This window comes from Eurosta solidaginis, chromosome 1 (genome assembly GCF_040869045.1).
Source record: "Eurosta solidaginis isolate ZX-2024a chromosome 1, ASM4086904v1, whole genome shotgun sequence".
Classification (NCBI taxonomy): domain Eukaryota; kingdom Metazoa; phylum Arthropoda; class Insecta; order Diptera; family Tephritidae; genus Eurosta; species Eurosta solidaginis.
Genome location: NC_090319.1, coordinates 109,578,913 through 109,605,442, shown reverse-complemented (window position 1 = coordinate 109,605,442; position 26,530 = coordinate 109,578,913). Strand labels below are relative to the sequence as shown.

General features: G+C 34.6%; 2 protein-coding genes across 23 annotated transcripts in view; one reads left to right on the top strand and one right to left on the bottom strand.

The window, feature by feature from the left end:
* The window catches only part of Hs6st (heparan sulfate 6-O-sulfotransferase), an 812,621-nt gene that overhangs the window by 284,980 nt on the left and 501,111 nt on the right, over nucleotides 1-26,530 (bottom strand). The window lies entirely within an intron of this gene.
* Rim (Rab3 interacting molecule) overlaps nucleotides 1-26,530 on the top strand; it is a 272,945-nt gene that overhangs the window by 214,745 nt on the left and 31,670 nt on the right. For 20 of the 22 annotated variants that reach the window (XM_067759666.1, XM_067759662.1, XM_067759664.1 and 17 more), the window contains 4 exons: nucleotides 3,364-3,704; nucleotides 4,834-7,841; nucleotides 9,480-9,602; nucleotides 26,124-26,304. In XM_067759666.1, coding sequence (XP_067615767.1) covers nucleotides 3,364-3,704; nucleotides 4,834-7,841; nucleotides 9,480-9,602; nucleotides 26,124-26,304 — 3,653 coding nt within the window. Of the gene's footprint in view, nucleotides 1-3,363; nucleotides 3,705-4,833; nucleotides 7,842-9,479; nucleotides 9,603-10,076; nucleotides 10,249-26,123; nucleotides 26,305-26,530 lie in introns of all 22 variants that reach the window. The other 2 variants (XM_067759668.1, XM_067759674.1) reach the window with 2 other exon arrangements.

Genomic DNA, 26,530 nt, shown 5'->3' with positions numbered 1-26,530 from the left:
TTATAAATTTTTTTGTAAAGTTTTGCACATTTTTTAATTTTTTTGTAGGGGTTTTTAAAGTTTTTTTTTTTTTGTGTAATTTTTTTTTTAATTTTTAAAGAATGCTAAATTTCCACATATTTGAGCGAGTTTTCAAATTTTTGAGCGATTTTTCAAATTTTTATATTTATTAAGTGATATTGAAATTTATTAAATGATTTTTAAATTAAATTCATTAAACGATTTTTGTAATTTTTAAATTCACTAAACGGCGTTGAAATTGAATTTGTTAAACACTAGCTACTCGCAAGTATATGCTACGTTTTTATTTGCACACTTTTTTCTGCGAGTGGCCGCCATTTTGCGGCTCGGTCCACGGTCACCATCTAAATACTCACTTGTTCGGTGGAGCTCCATTTACTCCGATACTCACTTGGTATTTGCCAAACTTATAACAAATTGAGTTTTATTTCAAATACAATATGTATTTATAATATATTTAAAAAGAACGTCTTTTCTTTACAAAATTACAATATTAAAAAAGGTCACTTATTTTATTGTAACACTTTTAATTTTTATGTGTTACTGCTGCCAAACGCGTATCTACAATGAATTTGCCTTTTGCTAATTTTCACTATGCCGTTATATGCATTCCATTCGGAATGACGGCATTGCCAGCCCACTATCGATATTGCATTCCTTTAATATGCGTTGTCATATCTTTAGTGGTTCCATTACAGCTTCCATATTTCTAAGCCCTACGAAAATCTACTGCTTTTCCTTACCGTAATAACATCTGTATTTTTTTTACTTTTCTAACATGGCCACAATCTTCAAAATCGGTCAATCAATAACAGAATTATAGGGCAAAGTATATATTGCTTTCGACAAACAAATATGAAAAGTAAATTAAGTCTGTGCAAATGTGTTGCACGTGCATGCTGAAGCGTCAAATGCTTGTGATATACCGTTATAACCGGTACCGTTATAAAATGTGTACGACAAAAAATTTCTTTGACGTTTTCTTACTAAAACTATACTGATCTTGAATGAAGAAATTTTGAATAGTAGGTTTTTTTAAATAGATAAATTGCGGCACTTTGCATTGGGATGGAAAACTACTTCCAGAAATAACAGGTCGTGAAAAGGTGGAACGACTTCCGGTTGTTGTTACTTACGGGAATGGCGAACAGTTAATAGGAGCTCCAAAATTATGTGCTGCAACAGGCTCGAAAATAGCTTATACGTTGTATGAACTCTTATTTGAATGGAATCTGAAGGATGATATTATGGCATGTTGTTTCGATACGACATCGGTTAACACAGGCATTATAAAAGGAGCTGCAACGTTATTAGAAAAAAACTTGAGCGAAAACTATTGTACCTACCTTATCACCATCATATTTATGAAGTTTTGCTGAGAGAGGTGTTCGAATGTTATTTTCCAGTAAATACTAGTAAGGACGTCAAGTTATTTCGACGATTTCAAGAAAATTGGAAAGACATCGACAAACATATTTTTAAAGATTTGCTATAAAAAAACGAATCGAAATTACTTTTAAGCGATAGCAAAAATGCTATTCTAAATATCTTTAAAGAAAAGTTGAAAAAGAAAATAGTAAGAGATGACTATAGGGAATTATTGGAATTAACGTCTATATGTCTGGGAGCAAGTGATGGCATAAAGTTTCGTGTACCAGTGGGCCACTCATCATGCTCGGTGGATGTCTAAGGCATTGTATTGCTTAAAAATCTATTTATTTCGTGAACAGTTAAAACTAACGGAGTATGTTAGCAAGTATATGCGCGTTTATTATACACTTCTATGTTAAGCTTTGGTTTAACTGTACCAATCCTCATAGAGCACCTCTTCAAGACTTATCTTTTATTAAAGAAATTTATAAATACAGAAATGTTAAAAAAAAAATATCTGACATTGCAATAAAAAAGTTTTTTTAACCACCTATGGTACATGTCTGAAGAATGTATTGCATTGGCATTGTTCGATGATGACGTCTCTTGAACCATGAAGGAAAAGATTGTGGAAAAACTCAAGAGTATAGACAACTGCGACAAGGAAACAGAAAATTTAAAGAGGTTACACTTAAGGTACAGTGAAATCAATAAATTCATAGAAAAAGAACTACACGATTTTGTAACAGGAAATACAATTGATTTTTTTGGTCAGTTTGGGATATCATCTCAATTTCTGGAGGTAGATCCACTGTACTGGGGGATACAGAAACCTATAAAAAAGCTAAGGATACTGTTATAAATATAAAAGTAGTTAACGACACAGCAGAACGGGGAGTAAAACTTATGGAAGAATATAATAGAATACTTACAAATGACGAACAAGAAAAACAATATTTATTACAAGTTGTAACTGATTACAAAAAACAATTTGAATCACATAATAAATCATCATTAATTAGATCCTAGGAAAAAATACCATATTATATACGTACGTGTCAGCTAAAGTTTCACGAGACATATGTATATGTTTTCAAAATGTATTTTCAAAAAAGTTTATAATAAAAAAAATTTGAACCAAACTCATTTACGTATACTCATTATATACAAATTCTTGAAGTAATGACACCGTGTTTAAGGCATAATTTATTTTATAACTTTATTATTATTTGGCCAATTTTTGTCGTTTTAGAATTATTTGAAAGTCAAATATCTCTAGAACTTACTAATAACACGACAAATTACGTTTTGCTCATAAAAATGAAGTAGGGATGACCAAATTTAAGAAATTGTAAAAATTCGTAATTTTTCAGTATTTAAAGCTCTTTGCGCCACCTCTAACCCTTTTTCGATTGACCTAAAACTTTGTATGTACTAGTTTTTAGGCTATTCGCATATTTCTAGGGGGTGAGATCGAGAATCGGAACACTTTGGAAAATAAGGGCCACCCTAATGTACATACATATGTACAAATCGTACAGGTGCACGCAGAAACATATAGTTCGCTCTCATTCTCGCTATCCTTATTGTAATACACACAGACTGTAGTATAGACTAACTATATACACATACGCATTGGCAAATGCATTATTGGTCTAAAAACATATGTTCGATAAGGTTGCCAACTATTCTTGAAATGTATTTAACTGAAATTTGCCAAATACTAAAAAATATGCGACAAAATATACCATTATGAAAAAATATGCAAAGATATGCATTTAAGACAAAATATGCAAAAATATGCACTAGCAAATCAATGCCATTTTTACACTTATTTCTTGATCCTAAAAATCGTATATTCTTTAAGTTCCTTGACTTACCAAAAAAATATGCAACTGCATAGAAATCCGGGCCCTACTTATGCCATTGGTATTTTAAATTGTACCATTTAAACAATTTTTCACTTTACAGGTTCCGCAAACCTCACGCAGTGCAATGCTACGCGATCGCTTGGGACAAGAATTCGATGAACGTCCAGGCGGTGGACGTTTTGGACGTCATCGTACACGCCAAATGCACCATCAAGCGACGTATCGTAGCACCGGTATGGGTGGGTGGGAACGCCATTACACTGGTCTTTCTGACAGCGATCTACACTCTATGGATACACGCGTACGTCCACGTCACTCTTTGTCACCAGATAAGGATTTTATGGGCGAATTCGGCGATTCTGATATGGAGTCGGTTGTTAGCGTAACGTCGAGCGCATTCTCCACACAATCGGAACGCCCGTGTAGCTCACGTGGTTTGAGGTAAGTATTTGCTGACAAGCAGCTTCGCTAAGCAGCTTCGCACTTGTATCCCCCAAAAAAGCTTCCGTTTTGGGTTGCTGTGTGTTTATTGTGAACAGCCGAGAAACAAAATTTCTGCACCATAACCAAAAAAAACATGTCAACAGCAAAAAGAAATATACAATTAAAATCACTCAAACAATCAGCCGATAGCAAAATCAATTAGTTATATGATTAGATAAAAAAAAAATTAGAAAACTTTCACAAATTTTTTCAAAATAAACTTCATGTTAATTTTTGTTTTTTATACTCAAATTTTTTGTTTGCTTTACAAAAAAAAAACATATATATTTTTATTTAAACAAATTTTAAACAAAATTTTAGTTTACGAAAAGAAAATTTTGTTCGATAAACTCGAACCAAATGCAACCCTTTAATACACTTACTTATACTAAATATGGCGACTAAGCTGGAGACCAAACAAAAATTTGTTTTCTTTTTCTTATTATTTTTTTACATACCTACATACCTACTCTACTCAACTCAACCAATTCTACTCAACTCAACCAATTCTACTCAACTCAATCCAAAATCTACGGCAATGACGCGTGCTAATTTTATGTTGAACTGCTTTGCATATGCCAACAATAAAAAAAAAAACTAAAAATAATCAACAAATACAACAAACAAATAAATAATAAATGGAATACACCCAAATACATATAAAAACTCAACACAATTAATCAATAACATTCGCATATTTTTTACAATTGAATATGACGCACTGACGTGAACCAACGACAACCTTCAACGCATCAACACGTTATTCGGATATTTTTGTACTTATTTTATATGTACATGTCAATTTTTTTTTTTTTTTTTTGTAATCTAAAATCGGCTTTACAACGCAATACCAACAACGTGAATCTATAAAATTCAAACAATCGAAATGATCCCTCATTTAAAATTTTTAACATTTATTGCATGTGCATGTATAAATAAATAACACCAACAAAAAATCAAATTTCAAAATCAAAATTTTAAAACTGCGGTAACTATACAACCTATACACGAACACCCAAAACTAAATCGTTGTCAAAATTGCTAAAAATATTTGAAAATTCGGTCGAAAATTTTATAAAAACAAAAGCTTGCCACGCCATTGGCGCACCCTTTACGGCGCAGACCCCATGCCCGGCGGTGTACCCATAACCACGCTTGCCGGTCACCATGCACCTGTTAGAGGCGGCGGCTTATTTGAACGTTATCGAGCTAATACGATCGAAGTCGATGATTGTGATTTTTTACCACATAGCCTAACGGGACCGTCAACAGTTTACAACAACACAAGGAAATCGCCACTACATCTTAATACGGTATCGCAACAAATGTTGTTGTTGGAACAACTTGAGCAGCTACAACAGTTAGCTGAATTAGCGGCTGCCGATTCACCTCCGAATACTGTAAGATTAGCGGCTACATCAAATCCACACCACCTATTACAACAACAAAAACAACAGTTACAAGAACAAACACAACTGCCAAGCCAACTAGTGATTAATGACAATAGCGGTAATATTATAGTCGACCATTATATGCTTGAACCGGGCACCGATCCGTCGGGTTTATGTATAATGGAACCGGCGAGCGTAACGGTGATACCGCCAACTCCTCCAGCTACATTACAGCCGCCAGCGCACACTATCAGCACACATCTACAACAACAGCAACAACAACAACATCCATCTCATACACACCCTCATGCATTTCAACCAAATCAATATCTATCTCACATACAAAATCCCATACATTTCCCCGAGTTCCCAATGCAAACAATAGATTTTAATTCTTACGGCGATCAGGTTTTTCAACACGATGGTACTCTAGGGCCCGTTAGTCATTATCCATTCTACGATCCACAATTAGTGAACCACTTTCGTCACAATCCGAATTCAACACTCAATACGCCAACTGCTGCTGCAGTTAACTCACCACATCAACATGCACATTCCGTCTCATCATCTCCCTCATCGTACATAGCCTATGTACGGGATCACTATGACAACACCTGCAGCCACTGCCAAAACGGTAGCCAGCCAGTTGTATTATCGACAAATGCTGCACTCACCACAGCCGGGGTTGCCATTGGCGCTTGCGATAATCCACTTTGCATTGCAGAATCTCATCCTCATCCGCAACATCATCCAGTCGCTTATCCGTATACAGCTGAACAACTTTTACGTAGACCATCATTATCCATATATCAACCATCGTCAGAGCCATCACTCCCAACTATGGATCCGGCAATATGCGGCGAATGTGTGGATCAACATTTTGTGAGTGCTTTCACTGCACCACAAATTGATTTGGGCGCTGTGCCCACATATCACGTACATACACCAATGCCAACGGCGCATAAAAAAGCCAAGTCATCACTAGCTCCTCCACCACAACTGCCCACACAATCAGTATTACGGCTATCGCGCCAATTAAGCGAAGATGCCCTCATTACGGCTGTACCAATAGCCGAGTCGAAGGCACAGCCAACGTCCATACTCAAAAAGCCGAAAGTAGGCGTTCCAATGAGCAACACTTTAGATCGTAGAAAAATGTTTCACGAAGGCCAATCACGCTCTTTAGACTATGATGATTTACATGCAAAAAGTTGGGGTCGACGTCGTATACGATACGAGGATGAAGTATATAATGGGCCATTAGAAGAACTTTCACGTCGTTATGGTTCGGAAACAAATATTCGCCAATCTTACATGGGTGCCAATGTAAATGCTAGTAATCCGCTTAGCCACTCACATTTTCTTGTTACTGATGATAAAATAGTTACGATAACTTATGATTCGGATGTTGGTTGGACACGGCGTGGTGTTGCACCCTCTGTGTTTAATGATCCTCGCCGCCGTTACGATGGCCGGGAACGTAATCATATGTCCCTTAACTTACAACGCACTAATCATGAAAAATTATACGGCGCAGCACTGCCATATCAAAAGCGTCGTCGCAATTTGCCGCATCCACCAAGCGCACAAAACGCTCATAATTTCTCACCAGTGGAATGCTACGAGGACGATCCTATGTTAATGGATCCCGCCACACATTCGTCTGCTACGCTGCCTCCACATAGCGGCGAACAACGCATCAACGGTGCTGGTTCTGCTGAGCGACCAGGTCCCATTGGTGAACATCGTGATCAACGCGATCCTCGTGATGGTCACGATGCTCGTGATATGCGTGAATCCAGTCGATCAGCAGGACCGGGCTCGTCGTCGTCACCAAGTCAACAACCACGTCATTCATCGATTGTATCGAAGCGCAGTAAATCATCGATGACCACCAGTGGTGGTGGTGGTCATCGTACACGTGTAGAACAGTTACAGCATGAATCGGGCAGTGATCGTAGTAATCTCGTTAGTATAAATGATCAACCTGAATATTTTGAATACGATGATTATGGCCATCCTTACACAGATCCGCATACAAATCATACCTATACAAGTAGTGGAAATTTTGTTAGTAGTGGTAGTGCTAGTGGTAGTGTTAGGCAAAAAGGGAAAGAAGTTTCATACGTCGCGGAACAACAGACGAAATCTAGTAGTGGGAGTGGTAGTGGTGGTGGTGCTTCTTCTACTGCTGCTGCTGGTAATATCGTCGTCGGTGGTAATATATCTAATAATGCTTCTTCTTCCTCTTTTGCAAATTCCCATCATGGTGTCGCCAACTCCACATCACCTAAACGTGCCTCATTGAAACATACAAATACAATTAACGACGCTAACCAAAACGAAAACGTTGACGGAACAACAACAACTACTACCATACAAACAACAACAACTACATCCACAAACATCACGACCACATCATCGTCGAATATAAACACGGGAACAACAACAACACCAAATATGACCTCAACAACAAATCCTGCTGCCACAACAACAACAACAACGAATATTGGTGATACAACGACAAACGCTGATGATGGCGCTTCCGCGGATGATGCCGATGCACCCCTCGACGTCATCGATTGGGATGCTATCGATGCTATATTGGATGATGACTTTAGTGAATATGATAAAGATAAAAATGGTGGTGGTGACGAAAAGAAGGACGATGCGAATTTTAGTCAGAGTGTCGACGAGAAAGTTGGTAAGCTAATATTAATATGTACGTGTATTTAACTATGAATGCATGTGTTATTTTTAGTGAAAAGGCTTCCCTTTCTTCGGGAAAGAATCATTCGGAATGAAAAATAACACCAAGGATGAAATAAAACGAAAAAAAAAAATGTTGGCCTAAATTTCCGGACGAAAACGGACAGTCTATGTATCTATAAACATCTTTGATACAGGATGTACGCGTCGGGTTTCTTCCAAGCTATTGCTAGGGCTGTAAAGGGTGTCTCGAAATGGGCAATCATGAATGGTCTAAATTCTTCTGAAATATATTCCGCCTTTATGAGTTGTATGCATGCTAAGTTTTAAGACAATTAGTTCGCGAAGGGATCCATATGACGCCACGAAATCAGTGAACAGCGGCATGCCGGAAGGCTAAGTACTGTCACCTCTGTTGTGGACATTCGTCATCAATGAATTGCTTTGGCGGTTCGAAGAGGGACCCTCAAACACACCGTTGGTTCCAAATGAATGGTGGGACTTTTCACGAAAATAGCACTAAACCTTCACTTTGTTATTAGGTACTTACAGCGAAGACAACGGTTATTCAATCGTTGAAAGATACAATTCTGAATGCACCGTATAGTATTTTTGATCCACTCAACAGTTGGGATTTTACGCAAATTTTGTGAGCATACATGCAACGTGTTTATTCGGTTGTCTCACAATTCGTCCTCTTAATATTATATTGAAGTGTGAAAAATAATTTAAGGAATATTTTTTCTTAAAATTCAACGACAATTATTTCCTTTGGCAGTTGGCTCAGCTGGCCGTTCATAGAACAAATTTTCTATTACTCAACTGAGGTAAACATGTTTGCGACGTATCAAAGAAAGTTTGACGAAAGCGCCCAAAATTACCTCTAAAGTGGTTTTAACAATGGAACCACCTATTTGAAATAAAAAAAAAAAATTATATAAGCCTAACTGGGTAGCAAACGAAGGGAGTTTTGCGCCGTAAAAATATTTTTAAGTAAATCTTGCACCTAAGAATTCCACCTATTATTGTCTCGGTTACGATTTGGATGATATTTTTCATATACAGAGCTGATTATTTATTAAGTGCTCTTACTTAGGTGTTCAAACTTAGGATATTTTTGCAAGGTTTCCACCTGTTTGAAAAATTAAGGGAAATATGCCATGATCAAATGAAACACTTATCTGCATAAGCGTGTTTTACACATGGCCAGTTCATTTGTTTGTCGGAATAGGCACTTTCTTGTGTCATATCATCCAAGCAACCTTTTGTATAAACATTCGTTATTATCCTAGAAGAATATGTATCGCGCATCATTTGGGTAATATTGGTTAAAACACAGGTACTACTAATAAGTAATCGAAAATTCCCCATATAATTTATATTGTAAAACGAAAATGCGACGAGACGCCCCAACATTTAAATTTAAAGCTGGAGTTTTTATGAGCTAACTTTTTCGGTATTATGAGCACTTTTTTCACTATAACATAAGATAAAAAGATTTTTTAATAGGCACACCCTAATATAGATATGTGTAAAAAATTAAGTGTATGGATGAGTACAGTTTTTGTACATATTAGTGTCTATAGATAATATCTATGCGATAATACAACTATCTGTATGAAATTCTATTCAGATGGCAGCTTATCCGATACTGCAACAGATCGAAAAAAGTGCGCCGTGGAACAAGATCGTTCGCCCAAAGGCGGTAGCGGCATGGGTAAAAAATCTAATTCAACCTCGCAGTTATCAGCCACAGGTAAGCGCGGACCCGGTTGTTATTTTTAAAATGATTAGCTATTCTTGAAAGTTATTTATTGCAATTTAATCATACATCACATATCGTTACATACTAACCATTTTAACGATTGCGACAAAAATTCCCATTATCAGTTATAATTTTAAGTCCGAACGCGTTCAGGAAAATGCAAGCATAATTTCGTATTTTCGAAATATTCGCTTATGCATAGTTTTATTATTTTCCGTCTCGTTTTTACAGTTTACAACTAGTTTTTTTTATTCTATAAACCGCTTCATTTCATTTCTAGCACCCATTAATAAAAATTAAAAACGTATTATTTTTGTTAGTGCCGCATATGAAAAACTACATTCATATTTAAAGTAGATACATGCAAAAAAAGAAAATCTCACCAAAAATTACAAAAAAAAGTATTACGTCAAGCAAGTCACTATCAATATTTCAATTATCAATATACAATATATATATATAAAGGTCGTAAAAGACGTATGGGCTTTGGAAAGAAGGGTAAGAACTCATTTACGGTGAACAGAAGTGAAGAAGTTCTGCCAGGTGAAATACGTGGGGCGCTGTCACGCGGATCGTCGTCCGAGGCCGATGGTGGCGAAGCATTGGCTGAAGTCGGAGCCGGCACTGGTGGGGACAGGTTCGAAAAACTCTGTTGATTTTTTCGTTTTATTTCTATTTCTCTCTATCTTTTCATTATCAACTTATTTAGTTGCATTTCCAATTATTCTAACTAAATTACTTTTTAGCATTTTAATTTAATTTTAGCTGTACGAAACTTTATTACTTTTTCTATAATTATTATTATTAAGTTGGAAAATAGGCACATGCAAAAGCGGTTTTGTAAAGATGATAAACATTTCAAAATTCACACACAATCTTTGACAAAAGAAAACTCCATAAAGTATTAAGCTCTGCTCAGGATGTTTCCGTTTCAACCAACAGCATTTGCACTTTGACTGACAAACCTTTTAGGCAAGAACCTTAGGTTGAATCTTTATAAAGCTGTTTTAAAATGGCATTTTCATGAAAGTTTCAAACTATAGGAGCTTTATATATACATAATTTTATTTTTTTATCAGTAAAAGGATATGTTTTAAAATATCTAGAAAAAAGTACGAAGCTTAGTAAAGCATAGAACTTTTACTGCAAAAACAATCTTTAATAAAAAAAATATAAGAAAAAACTTTGTAAAGTCATTCCAAAGCTTAAAAGCTCAGCCACACAAAACTGTTGTAAGCTCTCTAAGGTACAGTTAAGGTAACAACTTAACTTTTCTATTAAGTTAGAAAAAGTTATACCCGCAGCTCAAATAATGAAAGCGAAATAAAATTAGTGAAAGCTCTGTGCTTAACTATTGTGGTTTTGCTAATTCTAATATTACCTAAAAGCTTCAATAAGCGCCTGTATAAACTACTTACAAAAAATCGTCCAAAGTCGATACGTATTTTTAGGCTTTTCGTGCTACAAAAATGGCAAACAAATTTGCAAAGCGCTTCAACGCGAAAGCTTTTCACAGATGAGCTCCTATGACGCAAACCAAGCTATAGCAAGCATAAAGCTCGTGAAAAACTTTCGATTGTTTTGAATCGATGCATCATGTGTAGATAATATTAATATGTGCTTCATCTTCTTACTAAGCTTTCATAGCGTTATTGGCTTCAGCTGCATTCAACTAACCTATTTTCAATTCATAATTTTTGGCAAATTAAAAAGTTTTGAAGTATATTATTATAGATGCTGTAGCGGCTAGTATTTACAGTTCATTATTAAAACTTGCGTTACGTCAGTGCAATTTCGCTCATATTTTTATTCAAATATGTTAATTAACGTTTCACCATATATGACTTTAGACCATTTTCGCAGTCGCAAATTAAAAAACATTTTGCAGATAACTCACAATTTCCATTTAATTTAAATTAAGTTTAAGCGCTCAATATTACTGATCTTAACTCGTATTTATGTTCAAAATAAAACTAAAAATCTTTAGTTAACTGTAGATGGTGAGTTCGGTAACCCCACTGTGAAAATGGCCTGTTATATCTAATAATATTTTTGCATACATAAAAAGTACTTTTAATCAATTATCTTACGTACACTACTAATATTTCGACTACTTTAATTTGGTTCAAAGAGTTTGCATGCTTTTATCGCTTTACAATAATTCTATAGAAGAATTTCAGCTGAGAAGGCTTTGTACAAATGGTATTATTGAGAACATGGTAAGCTCGTTTTGAACTGTTCTTCGAATCAACTTTTTTAAGATTGGCACAAAAACTTATTTATTACTACACGATCTTTGAGGGAGGTAACGGTATTAGTTTGTATGTATTTTTGGTTTTTAAACATTCGCACTATTTGGGGAATTGGGTATAAAATGAGTACAAACGGAAAGACATTTTTAAATATGCCTTTTTACGTAAAACGACAATGTAGAAAGTACAGACCCTGTTTTATTTCCAAACCAAAAAAAAAGCTATATTCCATGCAACCTAGTGTGTATTTTTTGAAAGCAAGCTATCAATAAAGGCAACTTAGATGCCAATGAAATGTGCCAACGATATGTGATATTTGCGTTAAGTGCTCTAACAAGTTTTAATATATTTCACGAAGAATTTTCTAGTAGATAAGACAATTTTGAAAGATGGGATGACAATAATCTTTAAGTACGAATATAAAAATATATAATCATTAAAACCTTTCGACCACGTTTACTCATGCCCTAATCTACAATAAATCCACAAAATATAATATGTGAACTCCTAGACATATGACCCATCTCTAGGAACTAGATTACTAGCTATCAAATTTTTCTCTTTCGTTTTACTTTTATTTCGTACTTCCATTTAGAGATAACACTCCAAAGGTTGTTCTCGGCATATCTAAAATTTATTCATAAGTACCGATTATCGAAGGGAAAATCTGAATGTGAAATCTGATGATGAATAATAGCATTTTTGTTGCTATGGCATTTGAAACATTTTCTTAATATATAATATATTTCATATATAACCTTTCCAACGTATATGTTGACAAAGTCCATTTTTCACAATTTAACCTTTTTACATATACCATAGAAGCAGCAGAGGTTTGATAATAAAATGTTTGTATGTATTCATGTGTGGGTATAAAACTGGATGTCTTATTCCTATTGAGCTGTTTTACGCAAAAAGGGATCTTCGACCCTTAATACTTCTTTGCATACAACTCCTAAATTACAAATAAAACAAAGTGAGCTTTTATCGTTTCCTCCTTGACTATTGTGAATTTATCACCGTCAGTGTTTTAAGTGCCTTTGTTGTTGAATTTGATAAATAAATACAATTTTATAATATTTTTTATTGAAAAACTTAAATAAAGAAGTAAAAACGGCTAAGTTATGTGCTCACATATATGTATATATATGAAGGATTCAATTAAACCAGCTACTACTACACCCAAGTTTAGAATGGTTAAAATTAAAATTTTTGGCTCTTAGAATAACGATTTTAGGTATGGATGAACACAATAGCAGTCAATCAAATATTTCGACATAAATATAGTATACATATGCTATGTTTTAGACTCAATGCGTAAGTTGGAAACAAAAGAACAAAAACACTCTTCTCGCACACATTTGAAACTATTCAGCTATTAAGCCAGCAGACTCTGAACTTCCAACAAAGGTGTATAGATATGAAACATTCATTCTCTCTAAATACGTTTCTATGGCCTCAAACAACAGGTGATTGTAGAGCTGGATTTCGATTCGATTCTTAATCGATCTTTTTTTTAGAAATGTAGAATCGATTTCTTTTTAAAAATCGTTCGATTCTTTAGGCATCGAAGTTTTCATCACTATATACTTTACGGACGAAATACATATTCTGTAATTTTTGTGTTTATAAATTTAGCTTTATTGTGTTGGTGGCTTCGAGAGAAAGATGAAGAAATTTCTTAGCACTTCTGGCAACCAAGATATTGACCATGTGTTTATCTATTTTGTGGTATGATATTGTGTTCAGTACGAAATGAAAACTAATTAATACCACATTTTTAGGTTCTTGTAAGCCAATTGAAAGTGACTCTGAAGGGGAATTCAATCTTATAAGTAATCACAAGATTCGCAGATCTGTTGTCTGGAATTACTTTAGTCAAGTGCAGGGCGATTCTGCGAAATGCAAATCGTGCGGAAAAAATTCAAAACAGCTTCTATAGAATCCTTTTTTTGAACCTAATAACTATAACATAAGGAAGTCTCAGTCTTTAGATGAGCGAAAAAAACAACTGGATTGTGATTTGATTAAAATGATTGCCACAGATATGCAATCCTTTAGGATTGTCGAAGATACAGATTCAGATCTTTTTCCTAATGCTTGGATCCTCGGTACGTTTTGCCTTCACGAGTAACATTAAGAAACACACTTTTAACAAATCAATACTTTTTATGATAGACAGCAGCAAACACGAAAACAGAAGTGGCAATTTATATGAAATTTCGTCAATTAAATTCGTTATTCTTTTTTATTTTCAATAAGCTAAGAAAATACTTCCATAAAGTTTTTAAAGGCCGCGGCACAATGACATTTTTCATATAGCTACGTTTAACACAAGCTTATGCATTCCAATAACATCGCCACAATCAACCAAGATGTTGCGTTTGTAAATATCCGCATTGTCCATTCACATACAAAATTTCGCGAAGCACTGGTATAAACATTCTCCCTATACAACAAAAATACTTGCCAAAATATGTATTTTGTGTCGAAATCATTTGTTATATTGCAGTTTTTACTTGCAAAAAATGTTATAAAAGTTACCAAGGAGTGGGAAAATAATTTCACTTGCAAAATGTGCCAACACCCTTAGCCAAAGCAAATGTCAAATTCTTTTTCTTATGCCTTGCTTGTAACAAAATTTGGGAGTTGGCTACTTTTCCATGACAGATGGCGCCAGTGTCGCTCTATCTACCGTTCTCCATAAAAATGCGTGCAATCTACTCATAAGATTGAGTAGAACGCATCTATATGAAAATCTGCTTATGTGTCGGGGCTTTAACTGAAACTACGCAAACCATGACACAAATTTCCGTATGTTGTCAATTGAAAGTTCCGTATGCCTCATTGATTAAAAAGCTGCAAAACGTATACCGAGAACATGTTACCTTACGTATGTAATAAATACTTCCTTTTTTACGCTGAACATAGACGGATTCTAATGCCGTAAACAAAGCGAGAACATTATAAATTTTTTAATAACAAGTATTAACGAAGAAAGTGTATTGTTTAATGTTCCCAAGGTTGGTTTCCCTACACTTTGAAATAAAAGATTCAAAAAAAGATTATACTAATTATCTCACTCAAAATGAGGAAAGGATCAAGTGAAGACCCATGTGTACCATCATGGTTCAACTATATACAGGTTGGCTCATCTGTAAAGCAACAAAATATGTCTGTTCAAATTGTCAAAATCTGTGTATTGGTGTTGGTGCGAATGGTATGAAATGGAAACATAAAACTTAGCAGTTTTTGTATGTGTAAGTAAAATGTTGCCAATGTGTTGGTTTCATTTTGAGTTTGCCATCTCCTTTTGACAATCCCTTCGACCATGCAATGACATAAATAAAATCAGCTGATGAGATGAGCCAACCTGTACATAATTGAGCCATGGTGTACCATGAACCAATAAACAGATCCCGCATTAAAAAATGAGAGAGCAAAAAAATCATAGTTGGCTGGGAAATAAATTTCTCAAAGTGACGTCACGCTTTTGACAACATGTTTTATTGCTGACGCAGTGTTCAGACTTTATTCCAATCGGAGTATTTTGCTCCGCTCTTACCTCCTACTACATTATCTTAAAGATTTATTTGGGTCGAGTTGAAAACTAAATAGTATTACTGCCTAATATCTTTTGGTTGAATCTTTCAATGCATATGTACGTACGAAAAGCTGATTGTTTACAAGCGATTATTGGACGAAATGATTGTTCGTGTCTTAAGACATATTCGTGTATCACATTTTTCGTATGGAATTAGAATAGAAGGAATAAAATGCAAGCAAAAAATGTGTCCGGACGCGATTTGTTAATCCTGCCTAAATTCAACATACTGCTCTTCTTGAAGTTTTATATAAAAATGAAGTATGTTTTGCGATAACAGTCGCCAATTGGGAGCACCAAGCAAGGTCAAAGCTTTCTCCTACTGTCTCTCCAAACTCAGTGAAAGTCTTCTCTTTCCTCATAACATAACCTGGCTAGCAAAGTTTTCTGTTTTATTCGCTGCACTGTCGTCATATCTGCGAAAAGCTCATATATGTAGCTCATCATTATACCTCCTTCTATACTCGCCGTCGACATCACGGATAGGACTATAAATCCTCCGGAGAACTTTTCTCTCGAATACTCCAAGAACCATCTCATCTTCTCTCGACACCTTCCATTAGTCCGAGCCATACATTAGTACAGTTATGATGAGTGACTTGGAGAGTGAGAATTTTTTTCGTCGAGACTTTACTTTTCAATTGCTTAAGGAAGCATTTGTTGGCAAAAGTTATTCCCCGTTTGATTTCTAGACCGACATTGTTTTTGCTTTTAATGCTGCTTCCCAAATAGACGAAACCCTTCACAGTTTCCAATTTATATCGGTCAACAGTGACGTGGCTACAAAGGCCACGGTGACAGCAATTACTTCGTCTTGTCATCATTTACTGCAAGACACACTTTTTTTGCTTCTTTATCTTATACCAACTCTTCGCCTCTGTACGTCGGTTACCAGGCCGGCATCATCATTCCTACAGAATGAAACCTTCTGTCATTAAAAGAGTATGAAAAATGTGTGATAAACCGAAAATAATAATAATATTTTTCGCGATAAATATCCGGGTAGATAGAGCCTACTTTTCTTCCAGAAATTTGTGTGCTAATGGGAGCATTATTTGGTAATCCTACACGTTTTAGGCCGACTCCATGTGCATCTGAAAAGGCAGATCACTTTTTTGCTGAGAAACTTTTCATGACGAAAACACAAACGCAGGGATTGCCAAGCCACCGAATCAATTTGATATTAGTTGTTCGCCCGCTTTCAAAAAAGAAAAAAATATACTCCGAAAATTTTATTTGTACTCCGCCGTAGTCGTTTACTCAGGCAACAGTTTTAAATACTCCGAACACTGGTAGCGAAATACGAGAGAAATGTAATAAATCGAAAAACTTCAAAAGCGTTACGTCATCAAACTTTTTTTCAAATTCGATTACAAATGCAACAATTCCGGGATCTTTGCTGATTTGTTTATGCATGTATACCTTGATGCTTCCAATTTTGTCGCCAGGGGCCCTATTCAGTAACTGTGAGTTGTAAAATGTACACTTTTTCTTCATATAATTTGTATAAAAGAAAAATGTACATTTCAAAACTCATAGTTACTGAATAGGGCCCCAGGCAACGAAACAAGAGAAACTGTCCAGCTTTATTTGTCGGGGAAAATCGTGTAAATGGTTAAGTACGTAAGCAAGTACAGTGTTACAAAGAATAAGCAAAATTTAAATAAACTTTGTTTGGTTCTACTTAATCGATTAAATCAATTTTTTTCTAGAATCGAATCGAAAAAATCGATTCTTAAAAAATCGAATCGAATCCAGTTTAATCCATTGTAAATAATGGAACATTCGTTTCCAAGAAATGGCCCTGAACTACATCTGTGTTCCCGGTGCGGCACATAAAGTCCGCCAAAAATATTGTAAGAAGTCGGTATGTACTTTTTTATTTGAGTGGATAAATATATGCATGAGTTTCAAATTTCAATTCAGGCGGTCACTGTATTTTTGATTAATTTCTTGCACACTCAGAACCACCTCCTCTGCGGATCGTTGTTCTGCGCAAGAATACCGTGGTTTGGCAGACATCAACTTATGTAAAGTTTTACCTTTTAGTTAAGTAAATTTGCAATTTATAGCACTCAACGAAATTTGGCCTTAAATATTCAAGTATCCAAGTATATTGATTTTAAAAAATTATTCTTTGCTGGTCCTACACCACTTACACAAGCCCAGAAATTTCTATGTAGAGCATATTTCTGCCCGGGCGGCCTTCGGATGAAACGGATTTCCCGGATAAGATTTGAAGGGGCAAACATATTTCGTTTTCTCCTACGGTATCTTAATACATACATAAATACGCATATTTGCATACTCCATTCGACTACTTTCGGTAGGAGTAATAAAAGGAATTATTGCGGTGCAATAACCCAAAAGTTGTTTTAAAATACCCAAATATGATTTTGACGATGATGGCATAAAAAAATTATGAAAAAGTAACCTCCGCGTGTTCTCAGAGGCCAAGAAGTTCCATATCTATTCGACTAAAATCATGAATCAAAGGGCTAAAAATAAGGCAATAAAACTTTTTCCGCTGGATGAATGAAGTGAAAGGAAAGCAGCTACATATGTTGAAATGTAGAGAAATAATTTATAAAAGCGAAACATCCAAACAAACACGGATATAATAACAGCTGGCGTCTATAACTTCAGTGGTACTACTTTTCTCTCAAACACAAATCAATTTGGCAGCCAAATCCCGATATCTTGCACTTCATTGTATCATTGTTTCATCGAGAATTCGTCGGCGCGTAAACATGCATGAACATATAAGAATTACGGCACATAATATTTATCCCCGCGATCCCTAAAATCGAGGCTAAAAAAATTACGGGTTTTCGTACTTTTTGACACTTGCGAGTCTATAACGTTGTTGGCTATTAACCGATTTTCACTTTCTCTCCGAATGAAATAAGAACAGATTCAGACCTTTCCAACGATATACATAGCAACTAGGAAGACTAACACAACTGTGAAAATTTTCCCAATGAATAAATTTTTTACACTTCTTTCGGGTTTGGTCGACTTTGGCGCTATCTGTATGCATAAATTTATAAGAAGGCTATACCCAACCCTGAATAGCACCAAAACTGGTTTAGTTATGTTAAAAACTGACTTGGTTGTTAAAATTTTAATAAAAACAAAATCTGAGCATAAAGGAAAATTTTATTACTAAGAAATGTTTACTTAGCCCATAGGTAGTTGTCTAAGTTTGGAATCACCCTTTATGACTGTAACTTTTGTAGTTGCCAACCGATTCTAAATTCTAAATTCCAATTTTAGATAGACAAAATTTCGTTATATAAAATGACATAGACTGTTTTTAAAATAGTATATTTGGAAATTAGGTAGGCAGCCCACAAGAAAGAACCTACCTCAAAAAGTTAGAAAGGGTATGCAGGCTATCAATGTTTAGCATTACAACTTTAGATTAGCAAAGGTACTCTTATCAATAGGAAGAAAAGACTGCTGGTTCATGAAGGGTATTCTGACTGGACACATTTTTATGGCGTCACATGCTTTAAACCCTGTCACCACCGTACTACAAGTAGTGGTTTGACACATATTATGCACACTTTCCCAGATAGCTATAGTACCATTTTTTGGCAAAAACACTTTAAAACAAGTAACGAAGTCTAAGTTCGGGTGAAGCCGAACATTACATACCCAGCTGTACACTTGAAATGCTGTTGTTTGTTTTGTGTGCTTAATAGTGTTACATACAAGGCTGCGCAATAATACATATATATACGTGAACTAATTTTCGTTTAAAAGGAGCAAAAAGGATACAGATGCTAACACCAATGACCTTGAGTGGGTAATAATGCAGTTTTCCTTCAGATATGGGGGTTTCCCTACTGTTTATTTTAAAATAACGAAATAACAGAACAATAAACATAAACACATAAGTGCCTTTGTACTAAAAAGCGTTATTACAAAAAAGAGCAGGGTTGTTAACGAAGTTTTCCAACTTTTACTAGAAATAGCTTATTACCTGCATCTACGCACTTTTACAAAATCTTTTATATAAAAGAAGGCGATTTAACCGATTTAGTCCATTTTTACTGAAAATATTTCCTGTTAAACACCAAATTTTTCGTCGTGTTATGGCTCCAGAAACGTTGGGAAATGCATTGTAAGAAAGGGGCAGTGCCACGCCCATTTTTAAAGTTTTGAGTTTTTTCCCATTTCTTGTTATAAATAAAATACAATTAGTACAAAACTATTTTTCGCTAAGATTTAACTTATTATTTTTGCCTACGACCCTTTTTAAAGTCATTTATATAAAAGTGGGCGTGGTCCTTAACCGATTTCGTTAATTTTTTTCCAAAGTATTACGATAGGTTTAACGATTTTTGATTTATGATAAATGATATTTGTAAAAGTGATTTTATCACAAGTGGGCGGTGCCACGCCCATTTAAAAAAAATTTTTTTTCAAACGTTTATCAAGAGTCTCAATATCAGTCCACACGTCAAATTTCGACATTCTATGTATATAATTTTCTAAATAATCAGGTTTTTTGTGTTTTAAAAAATGTTATATGTATATATAAAAAGTAGGCGTGGTTATCTTCCGATTTCGCTCATTTTCAATACCACTCTATTCTTGGTCCAGATAAGCTAGTGTAGCAAATTTGGTGAAGATATCTCAATATTTACTCTGTAATCGTGTTAACGGACAGACGGACAGACATGGCTCAATCAATTTTTTTTTTCGATACTGATGATTTTGATATATGGAAGTCTATATCTATCTCGATTACTTTTTACCTGTACAACCAGCCGTTATCCAATCAAAGTTATAATACCCTGTGTACAAGTACAGCTGGGTATAAATATAATATGTCTCACTGGTTTTCCTACAAGCCGTTGATCGGGGATCATTAGCTTATCGGTATCATTTATTCAAATAAAGGTATAGGGCCGAATTTGGTCTAGAAAAGTTTTTTTTTTCACTCGTTAATGGGCACACTTTTCAATAACACGGGCACATTGCACAGTAGTAGATGTAGAAAAAAAATGTGAAAATGTATAGGCTCGTTGAGCTAACCGAATACAGCTGATCGTGAAAGGAAAACACTCATAATAACCAATGGGACGCTATCTTATTCAAATGGGGCGTAAATTGCATTTTTGACATTTATTTAATGATTTAATTGCCTATTCGGATGAATAATCCCCATGGTATTGAAAAGAGTAATGAGCATATGTTCGACCAAGCACGAAAGGGGCGTGGACCCGAGCGCTGGACTGCAAATAGCATATGTAGCTATTAGGGGTGATACAGCTGTCATATCTAGAAGCTGCAAGTGGTATAGCTCCTAGAAAGATTTTAGTATTTGTCAAGAGGACGGAGTTTTTTTAAAGCATAGGTTCCGGTTTTAGATAAGATTTTTCGCTTGATTGTTAAACAAACTCCTGATAGCAATACGGTTTCATTTAGTCTATGTGAGGTCCTCATGGACCGGCCAGTTCAACCTAACCTAACCTAACCTTGTCATAATCAAACCGGGCAAAGGGATACTTATGTACCAAATTTCAAGCAAATCGAACCGTGAGTAGAAATGGTTTTAATAGATCGGTCCTTGGTCCACTTCCAGGAAAGAAACTTCGAAAAAACAGTATCCAGGTCGCTGTAAAGCTACCCTGAAAATTGGATAAAATCGGCGGAGTGGTTTCGGAGTCAATAAGCTGCATAATATGTACATACAAACATACCGAAAAGTAGAACTTTAATTTAAGAATTTTAACGAAGGTTTTACAACTTTTAACGAAAGAGTATTTTCAAGAGATGTGTGCATTCTTAACATTACCAACATTAACACACATAAATATGTATGTATGTCAAGCTGATATGAAATGAAAATGCATACAAGAATACATCCACACAGCACTTCCGAAGTCAAATAACGCTAGGCTTTTTTCGGCTACATACATACATCCATATACATCCCACTCAAAGCAAGTTTGTGCGTACAGTACGCAGCGAACATACACACGAACTACATTTTCAACCTGTGACTTTTATGTCGCATATTTTTCAATTTCACTCTCATCATGTTTTCATAACGCGCCTAAAGAAGTATAACTTCCAAAAATGTGTTCTTGTATATAAAATACTCGGAGAAGAACGTATCCTTCTGTTTTGCGAAGTTTTTGCGTAAATTAATTCGAATGTAATTATCTTACTAAAAGATGTAAACTCATATTTATTTCTAGAATTTTTTCACTGTTTTGTGGTTTTTATTTTCAAATTTTTTAAAATGAAGAAAGTAAAAAAACACGATCGAAATTGGTAATTTGTATAAAAAGATTATTGCCCTTACATTTTATACCAAACATGTTTTCCTAGTAATTACAAAAAAAAACATTCCTGATTGTTGGTCGGGTGTGGTGCTAAGCCTTCTGTATAAGAGTGGAGCGTCTAATCACTTACTTACAGCGTATTTTGAAACATATTTAATGACTGCAAGGCAAACATAAATTTTTCTGCTCTTACTTAAAATTTTAAATTTTTGTTAAGTTTCACTACTGGTAAAAAATTTAAGACATCTTGTTTAGTCATGTTCAAATCGAAGTCGAATTGAATTACAAAACGCAGGTCAAAATAGAAAGGTTTGAAGTATCAAAAGAAAAATGTATATCTGAAACTGTAAGTGGTTTAAAACTTAAACTCGTGCTTCTTTTATGCAATTAAACAACAACTGAAACAAAAAACAAATATTTTTTGCATGTTTTTAAATCTTATTGAAAGGCTGAAATGTTTATCATCTCTTACTATTGAAAACCTTGAATGAAGTATGCCTAATTAAAATTTACCAAAGTAATTTTCTATAGTCTATATGCGGGGAGAAATAAGAGACAGCTCATATCGTATTCACAAACATTTTTACATTCACTTCAACACATTTCCTCATTCGACTTAAAAACTCCATTCTAAAGTATGAAATTAGTCATGAAAATTGAAATAAAAATTACGAAATTGGCAGTAAATTATAGTGGATAGAAAACATAGTAAATATAAAAAGGACGTTTAAAAAGAGAAAATTATTTATTAATGCAAACACGTTTCTCAATTGGTTTTCGTGTACTAAAATAACACGAAAAAACTTCCTTAGAGACAAAAATTTTAAATCTCTCAAATATTATTTAAAGAAAGTGCATGAATTTGATCCAATAATCTATTTTATATGTAAATTTACACATATTTAGATATAAGAGTTACATACTAATAACTGTATATATTTTCCATTCTATTTTATAGATAAATGATTAAAAATTTCTCGACTAATTCATTCTTATAATTATTGTCTAATGTTCTAAGTTATTTATGTATAGCTCAACAACTTAAACTTAACATAAAATTTAAACCATGGTTTGCAAATGTATAAACTTTTTCAATATTTTTATTTTAACTGCTTCTCACACTTTATTTTATGCTAATAATTGTGCCGAACTTTTCTTTTTTTTATGAATATTTTAATTATTTGGAATTTAAAGTATTTTAATTTCAATGCAATTCCTTTATTATATTTTTTTTTATCGAATGTGTGTACGAAAAGGCAGCGCTGTAAAGAATCAATACGTTTGCGCCTAAATGGATGCATTCCCATTTCCAATCACAGCGGCTTCGTCTTAATTGGGAAGCTTTTTCATAAACAAAATTGTACTTGGCTGCGGTCAGTGCGTAAAGCCTTGGTGTCCTCCGAAAGCGGTGCCATTATGTTACGACCGCTAAAGACCGGCCGGTATACTCACCGTTTTCAACGGCACCGCTTTGTTGAAAACTACGAACAGTTACGGCAGACGATTCGCAAAAATTAATTCTGCATTTTTGCATGCTTTTTTAGCTTTTTTTACTATTTTCTTTAAATATGCGTACAAGAAACACATTTTAGTTAATGTAAATTTTTTCTTAAATAATTTAAATTATATGACAAAATGTTCCCCGCTTCGACAATAGTGGTGGAAAAAACGGTGAACTTCACCGTCTCCTTAGTTTCCACATAATTACTTTTACGCTGCAACATTTTTGACAACAAACTCTACCGCTATGTAGCAGCCGCTATATAGCGGCACCGCTTTCGAGGAAACCAAGCCTTAATAATATATTACCAAAGAGAAGTAGATTAAGTAGATTTTTAACGAAATGCATTTGTAATATACCAAATTGGCGGATATAAGAAAATTGCCTTCTTAAAATTTTTCAGAAGTTTATATTAAAATATATTGTTATTTATGGTAAGAGATGAATCATTAAATTAAATCAAAGCCAAATACCCCACCAAAATGTGTAGAAGTAATTTTAAAATACCCCACAACTGGTAAATTAGGTACGCATGAATATCGAACTGATGTCTCTTAATAATGTACTCCTCTTTGGTATTATAAAGCCATAGATTGAATACGTAAAGCTACTTTAAAACATATTTCCTAGCACACACTGCTTATATGCAGGTCAAGGATTTTGTCATGCAGGTTTCGAGCATTGGCAATGAGAGAGCTATAAGATTCATTCTCAAAAAACGGTATGACACACCTATCAGAGACATGCTATGCTCTCTTAACTGGCTTAGCATTGGACAGCAACTTTTTTATTATACCATGAAATTTATTAAAAACATAATAGAAGGAACTTTTCCTGCGTATTTGAGGACTAATATGAAATATATAAAAGATATGCACTCTGTAAATACTCGTAATAAAAATTATTTTAATCTGCCGGCTTATAAAACTGAAGCAGACAAATGTAATCTGCATTATAAAGGTCTTAAATCCCATAATGAACTCCGAATGATATTAAATCATGTCATTCCAATAAATTTAAACCAAAATTGTACAATTATTGTAGAAAACTACCAATTTAGTGCTGGACAGGCGGGATTCCATATAGCATCGATAGAAGTGCAGCGAAACTATTCTGCTATGTAGCGCCAAGACTTCCAAACTCTTTTACGCATTCAAAATAGGTTGCCGAAGCATATACTGAAACGCATCACTCGATTAACTCAGTGCATCGCCGTGCAGATACTGCCTTCGCCCTTTACCAACATGCGTAAAATGCCTACATACTACACTCGCACAACACTTTGTTCGCATGATCTGGAAGTCTCCCATCCATAGTACTCTACGGTAGGACATAGATGTAACTATTCTAGATTGCATATTCCAGAAGACAATTATAAACATTGTAAAATAGATTTGAGTTAGGCTTACGAAAGCCGTAATAAATAAATAAATAAATAAAATAAATAAATGTAATCAATGTAGGTTATTTTAATATTTTAGTAATAATTTACAACAGAGGTGTCAAGAGACGCGTCGGTATTATAATCCGAAGGTGGAAAAATGTTGAGTTCCTCCAAAGATACTAACGTAAAGCCAAAAAACTACCACGGGCTTCTCCGAAACCGGGGGTGAGATCCACAGTACTTTTTTGCAGAATACCTTTCTGTTCTGGTGACCTCTGGCCATGCTTATAAAAATTTTAAATGGACTCGCCAGTGGCGTGGAATCGGAATTGATTCCATGCAAAATCCCCTTGAACGCAATTTTTCCCCTGTGAACAACAAAATTAAAACACCGACATGAAAATTGTCAACTTCTGTTGCAAATATCTCCTGACAGAGGTAAATATTTCTTTCTTTTCCGCCTTCGGATTATTAATACTGAGGTCAAGTTACGTCGTTTGACACCTCCGATATTTTTGGACGCGTATTAACAGTCTACCAATATTGTAAATTATTACCAGTATTCCATAGTTGCTTTGATCTATGAAAACCCTAGAAAAACTTCTATTAATACAACAAGTGAAAAAACAATAATCAGAATTAAAAATGTAATTTTCGTTCATTATTTCAAATATTTTTTATGTAAAACTTTCATTAAATTAACGAAGAAGAATTTCACCGTCCTCTCTGAGCTCTAAACTAGGAAATTAGGTACCCACTCGCAGCCTATAAACAAATGTTGTTCAACAATTGTCAAAATAATTTTGTTTGTTTACTTATTTAGAATTTATTATATCAAAGAAATGGAAGTTCAATATTGAATGTCCTGAGATTATATTCTTAATGTGCACGACTTCCATAATTTAAGAAATGTAATGAGTTTTATAAAAGTAACCTGGTGATCTGTGCAACACAAGCGTAGACATGCAGAGGGACCTAACCGATAGTCCAAACATCAAACGTATTCCCACTGTGACGTCCCTGTGCGCAGATTGCATAATAAATCTACAAACAAAACACAAAAACAACATTTTTTTCACGTGGCATAAGTAGAAGCAAATATATAAATGTGTGGTATTTTTACTGAACAACATAAGTAGGTAAAGCAAATCCCATCGTCTATAAAATCGAAAAAGTCACATATAAGCCCATCAAAATCTTTACTTTTGAATGAGATAATAATATAGTCCTAAGCACATTTGAAAATAACCTACAATCTTCTTATTACTAACCATAATGTAGACAGAAAACTATAACATTATCTGCAATTAAAAAAGCGTACTCAAGCTAGAATTAAATGAAAGTGGACTGCCGCTATAAATGAAACTAAGGGAATTTTATAAAACAGCACTTACATTAGCATCATACTTCATACACTTCTAATCAATGTTATTCATTCAATGTCTTCCCCCAAAATCCCGCTGCTACAGACCAATATGCCGCTCAATATGGTTCAGCCTCAGCTTACAATGCTTTAAATCATCATCATCTTCGTCCATCGCGAGGTTCTGCCGGCAGCATTCAACGATCGGTGGAAGTACCCCCGACATCATCAAATTCCCAATATCGCACCGGTAGCATACATTCCATCTCTAGCTCTGAAGGTTCATCGTAAGTGCAATGCTGCCACATATAATTTGTAAAATGCACGCAACCTATACATTAAAAAGAGAATATTTGCAAGAAAAATCTCTAATGTGTAATTGCATCTCGCTGTAAACATATTTCAAATACTTTATATACACCCAACTCTTTTGTACGATGAAATTACTTGAATATTGTTTTGTAATGGCATATATTTATTAGAAGCAACTAAGCAATTAGGGTGTCTTCTTCT